The 5,337-nt window shown below is 60.7% G+C and overlaps 1 protein-coding gene across 1 annotated transcript in view; it reads left to right on the top strand.

Annotated features, from left to right (window-relative positions):
* LOC102503351 (transmembrane protein 132D) overlaps nt 1-4,071 on the top strand; it is a 399,636-nt gene extending 395,565 nt beyond the window's left edge. Inside the window, exon 10 of the mRNA XM_027771410.1 lies at nt 974-4,071. Coding sequence (XP_027627211.1) covers nt 974-2,152 — 1,179 coding nt within the window. The 3' untranslated portion in view covers nt 2,153-4,071. The remainder of the gene's footprint in view (nt 1-973) is intronic.
* The last annotated feature ends 1,266 nt before the right edge of the window (nt 4,072-5,337 follow it).

Consider the following 5,337-nt stretch of genomic DNA (forward strand, 5'->3'; position numbering starts at 1 on the left):
GGGGGGGGGGGGGGGGGGGAGCCGCACTGGGGGGCTCAGGGCCCTAGGAGCGGCCGCCTCCTTCCTCCCAGTCAGCCGTGCAGGCGGGAGGGCACGTCCTCGTAAGGCCTGGGCAGAGCAGGTTCTCCGAGAGGACAGAGGGTGGGGCGAGGAAGTAGTGGCCTGCCGCGGACCCGCCTGCCACCCCCCTGCCACGTCCCTGCCAAGCCTGATGACATGCCACTAAAACTAAAGGCTTGCATTAAATTGGAAGTTACCCCAATGACTGCCTGGTCCGACCAGTAGCAGAGAAAGTCGTTCGGAAGGAGCAGAGTGAACGGGCAGGCGGCCAGGCTGCGTGTGGCCTGGCTCCACTGTCTCTGCGTGTCGGTCCCACCCGTTGTCTGGGCAGAGGTAGGGGTGGAGGTGGAGACCGACTCTCCGACCAGCTTCCCTTTTCTCTCTGGCTGACTGGTGTCTCCTCACCTCCAAGCCAAGGCTGACCTCAGGCTGGAATGGAGCAGTTCCTATAGACCCTGCGGCTGCTCTGGGTGTCCACCTCTGGGTTAGGGGCTTTCATCTGCATTGCAAATAGTGCGTGGGGACTCGGTGTTAAAACAACTAAAACAGAACGTAATGAATGCTTTCTGCTGAAGTGGTAGCCTTGTAAAGGACCCACTAGCCAGTGCTTCTTGGCTGGAGGGCACAGGCAGATTCTGAGTAGCCAAGGGCCTCCTCGTCTGCCTCCAGAGAAGACGTTGAAGAAGCCCGTGTTGGCGTGTCTGACCCACCCTGTCCCGTCCTCACTCGCTGTCCGGTTGTTCTCCTTTACATCTGCACAGGCGTCGGGGTCCCTGCGGGGCGGGTCCTTAGCTCCCCGCCCATGTGAGAGGCTGTGCGTGTAGCAATGCTCCGTCCACCACGCTTCCACTTGCTAACGCACGGTGCCCGTGAGCTCCTGGCCCGGTTTAACTCCTGCCGTCTCCCTCCCCAGGAAGCCGCCCTCAGTTGCTGGGTCCAGTTCAGCGACGGCTCCGTCACACCCTTGGACATCTACGATGGGAAAGACTTCTCCTTGATCGCCACGTCCCTGGACGAGAAGGTGGTCTCCATCCACCAAGACCCCAAGTTCAAGTGGCCCGCCATCGCCGCGGAGACCGAGGGCCAGGGAGCCCTGGTGAAGGTGGAGATGACCATCAGCGAGTCGTGCCAGAAGTCCAAGCGGAAGAGTGTGCTCGCCGTCGGGACAGCGCACATCACGGTGAAATTCGGCCAGAACGACGCGAACCCCAACACCAGCGACGGCAGGAACGCCGGGGCGGGCGTTCCCCTGGAAGCCAGCGCCAGTGACAGAGGACCCAAGAAGCCCTTGCACGAATGGGGAGGCCCAGGCCAGCCCTACAGCAGCTCTTCCGTGGGGTACATGGAAGGAAGAGGCGCCACCACAGAGAGGTCGGCCTTCCGCAAGAAGAGCGGCCAGGAGAGCCTTCTGGATGACGGGGGCCACCTGCAAACCATCCCCGTCGACCTCGCCAGCTCCCCATCGCAGGCGGACCTCCCGAGGAGCCACGGGGAGTCGGACGAGAACGGCCTCACACCGGCGTCCCAGGGCCTGAGCGACCTGGAGACCGGCATGTACGCGCTGCTGGGCGTCTTCTGCCTGGCCATCCTGGTCTTCCTCATCAACTGCGCGGCCTTCGCGCTCAAGTACAGGCACAAGCAGGTCCCGTCCGAGGAGCAGGAGGGTATGAGTCACTCCCACGACTGGGTGGGGCTGAGCAACCGGACAGAGCTGCTGGAGAGTCACATGAACTCTGCCTCCTCCCTGGAGGAGCAGGTCACCGCCATCGGCAGGGGCCTGGATTTCGAGGAGAGCAAGCAGCTCCTCAGCAGGGACTCCCCGCAGGGCATCAACGGGCCGCTGTTCAAACCTTTGGGGCCCATGGGCACTGACGGGAAAGACCAGAGAAGCGAGCCCCCGACATCCCCTACCTCGAAAAGGAAAAGAGTGAAGTTTACCACTTTCACCACCATCTCCTCGGACGATGAGTGTCCTGCCAGGAACTCGGCCATGAGTCACGAGGACGACATCAAGTGGGTCTGCCAGGACCTGGACCCTGGGGGGTGCCAGGAGCTGCCCAACTACCTGGAAAGGACCCGTGAGAATGTGTAAGCAGGCACACTCAGACTTCCTCCCTCACCTTTTGGCCTTTAATTTGGGGATGTGTGGCAACGGTGCACCAGGGGCAGAGGGACGTGACGGGACAGGACGAGGGTGACACCGCCAGCAGAGCTCCGAAAAGTGACTCCAGCCGGGCCAAGGAGGCCGCGCCGGCACCACTGCTCACCCCCAGTGCAGTCTGTTCAGCGCTAAGAGGTTTATCATGCGCAGCAGGGCTTGAGGGGTTGGGACGAAGGGGAGTTCGATCACTGAGCTTCTGAGAGCTTCCAGGGAAGAGCAGCCTCTCGCCCTCCTTTATCGAAGCCATCTGGAGATGAGAGGCCCGCGCGTCAACAAGGCCAGGCTGCGGAAGACCGCGAAACGCGGGCGGGCGCGCTCGTGCATCGGCAGGAGGATCGGGGCAGCGGGCCTCACCGCGAGCGCGCTCAGAGGGAGCTGGTGCTGCAGTCCCTCGAGGACAGACCGCAAGTCATCCTGTCCCGAAGGCCGGGTCAGTGCTGGCCCTGGTTACTGACACTGCAACTGGAAAGGAACCAGTGTATGAAGAGGCCATAACTGTACTTGTAACACACCCAGAGCAAGCGAGTTCAAATCCCCCGAGCGATTCAGAGCATTGCTTTACCTGTAAACTAAGGGGACTGGGTGTAGACTTGCAGTCGGGTTCACAGAACCAGGCTCTTTTTAGCAAGTCCACGATGTCACATCTGTCCTTCTGCGTACTGTCACCTTTCCCAAGCCTGCTGTCATTCACGGCTGGGGTGCCGGGAGGGGTCAGTTTGCAGCACTGACTGGGTGTCTTTCTTCCCTCGGGGCTTGGTGTCATCTCTCAGGTGACATTCTACAGAGAAGCCTCCCAGTCACTCCTGCACCACCCGACACTGGGGGGGAAGCGGTACCCACAGTGAGCTCCACACTGAGTCCGATGCGTTCCCTTTGCTTTTCCAGGAAAAAGAGAAGGACATTTTGCCTTGGGTCTGTCACCAGCCATGTCAGGTCCCCTGTCCAGAAGTTTTCCCTTGAAGCTGTCGAGACAAACCTGGGTGTCCGTGCGGGGTGTGCAGGGCGTACAGAGCTGCAGCTCCGGGTGTGTGAGACGGGGCGCACACTCAGCCAGGGAGGTAGGAAGTCAGGGTGCTCCCCTCAGAGCACGGAGGGTATGCGCCATCTGTGTGTGGGGCTGATGCAGCTCAGGCACCTTCTGGGCTGGCCCTGAAAGGTTTCATGTCACTTAAAACCAAGCTGGCACTCGAGGAGCTCTGCGACCCTCAGACGTGAAGTCCGCAGAGATGCGGGGGTGGGGTGCAGAGCACGCTTACCCCGGCCCACGCGCACCCCAAGGCAGAGAGCGGTGGGGTGGACAGTTGCCAACTAGATATGATCCTGAGGAGGGGGAGGGGACTGGGCAGAGGCCACGCAGTCGTCCACCTGTGTCCCCCCATGTGTTGTTACCTGTCCCCTCCGCTCCTTCAGTCCCTCTTTTCCAGTATCTCTCTGTCTCTGGGAACCTCTCTCCCTCCGTCCTCTCTGTCTCTGTCATCCTCCTTCTCGCCATGGTTTCTGTCCCTTCTGTCTCTCCATGTGCTAGACTTCTCCCGAGATGGGGTGACCACAGCCCTCCACGTCGCCCTGGGCCTCCCATTCCCCGGCCAGCTGCAATGTGAGGGTTTCCCCTGAGACGGGATCCTAGAGCCAGCAAGTCACCTGCCCTGTTCCCAGGCTTGCCCGCCTTGTTCAGGAGGGGGACTGAGCCGTCACCCCTGCCCCGACAACCTCGGCCCTCACGTTTCTTTCCCTGGCCCCAGCGCTGGCCTGTGTCTGCTGCAGCCCCTGCCTGCTCCCGCACCCGCCCACGCCTAGGCCGCCGTGTAGACTGTAAGAGTGTAATATATATTTATAAACGGACCACTGTACAGACCGTGTGTGTGTCCAGCGGCTGTGGCTGTCCTGTGTCTCCCTGCGCGCTCACCTCTCACGGGGCTGGCACGGGCTGCAGATGGCTCTCCACATGCTGTGGCTTTTGGTAAATGAAAATGCAGACTTAAGGGACCCAGCGCAATCCAATTACACCCTTACACTGTGTAATACCACCCTCTGTGCCGGGGGATGTTGACATGTGATGACAAAGTACATTGGTACCGAGAATCTCTCCTTCAGGACCTGACAGGGTTTGCAAATAACTCACACCGGGCTGGCTCCTAAAAGCCTGCAGACAGATGGTGGTAATGGAAGCTGTGGCGGGCCGGTGCTCCAGCCTTGGGTGTGAGCCAGCAAAATCCTCTGCCCTGCCCTCGGGGGCCTGGGCCCGCAGCAACTCCGGGGGGAATAGAACCCGATTCTCCATCAGCGGCAGCCCAAGAACCTCCCCCTGCAGAGGAGCCGCACAAACTCCCTCCATGCAGGCAAACAGTTGCCAGTGGGTCCTTCGCTCATATTTCCGCTGGTGCTCGGCCATGAGCGCGGGGACAGCGGTGAGGACGGTGGGCGTGCCCCGTCCCAGAGACTCACATCCACAGGGAAGATGCCTGCTAGGGAGTATTCAGTTTTACAGACGACAACGCAACTGCTTATAGGCCATAGAAAGATCAGGCTGACCTTTAAAACTTCGGTGATCTCACCTAAAAAAAAATCTGGATTTCTAACATCATTGAAAATCTGCTCTAACCCTGGTAGAAAAGGGGTCCCAGTCCGATGCGGCCTGAGTGAGGGGGCGGAGTGTGGGGGCAGGAGGTCCCCTCCACCCCCAGAGGGTCTCCTTGACCCAGAGAGGCAATTCCCTTTATAGGCTTCTGGAGTCCGTCTGCCCCGAGGCAGGGAAAGCACGCACAGAGGGCTCGCGTCCCGGACAGCCAGGGGAGGCCCGACTGCTGTATGGGCAGGGAGGGCACGGCCAAGGTGCCATAGGACAAACTGAAACACGGCCTTTGTGCCCAGAATGCAAGAGAGAAATACACCAGCCCAAATGCCCCGAACGTCCTACTGGTGCCCTTGAATCTGAACAGTGGAAGGGGTGTCGCGTGTTCCCCTACATCTGGCCTACTGGCTTTTTCTCCACCTGCAGGGTCCCCAGGGATGGAGTTGCCCAGCCTCTGGAGGGAGCCGGCAGAACCAGCCTCCAGGCCCCATGGGGAAGGTGCGGTCCACCCCTGCTCAGTCCACTGCCCGGCCCGGCCCGGCAC

Source organism: Tupaia chinensis, unplaced genomic scaffold, assembly GCF_000334495.1.
Source record: "Tupaia chinensis unplaced genomic scaffold, TupChi_1.0 Scaffold000211_1, whole genome shotgun sequence".
Classification (NCBI taxonomy): Eukaryota; Metazoa; Chordata; class Mammalia; order Scandentia; family Tupaiidae; genus Tupaia; species Tupaia belangeri.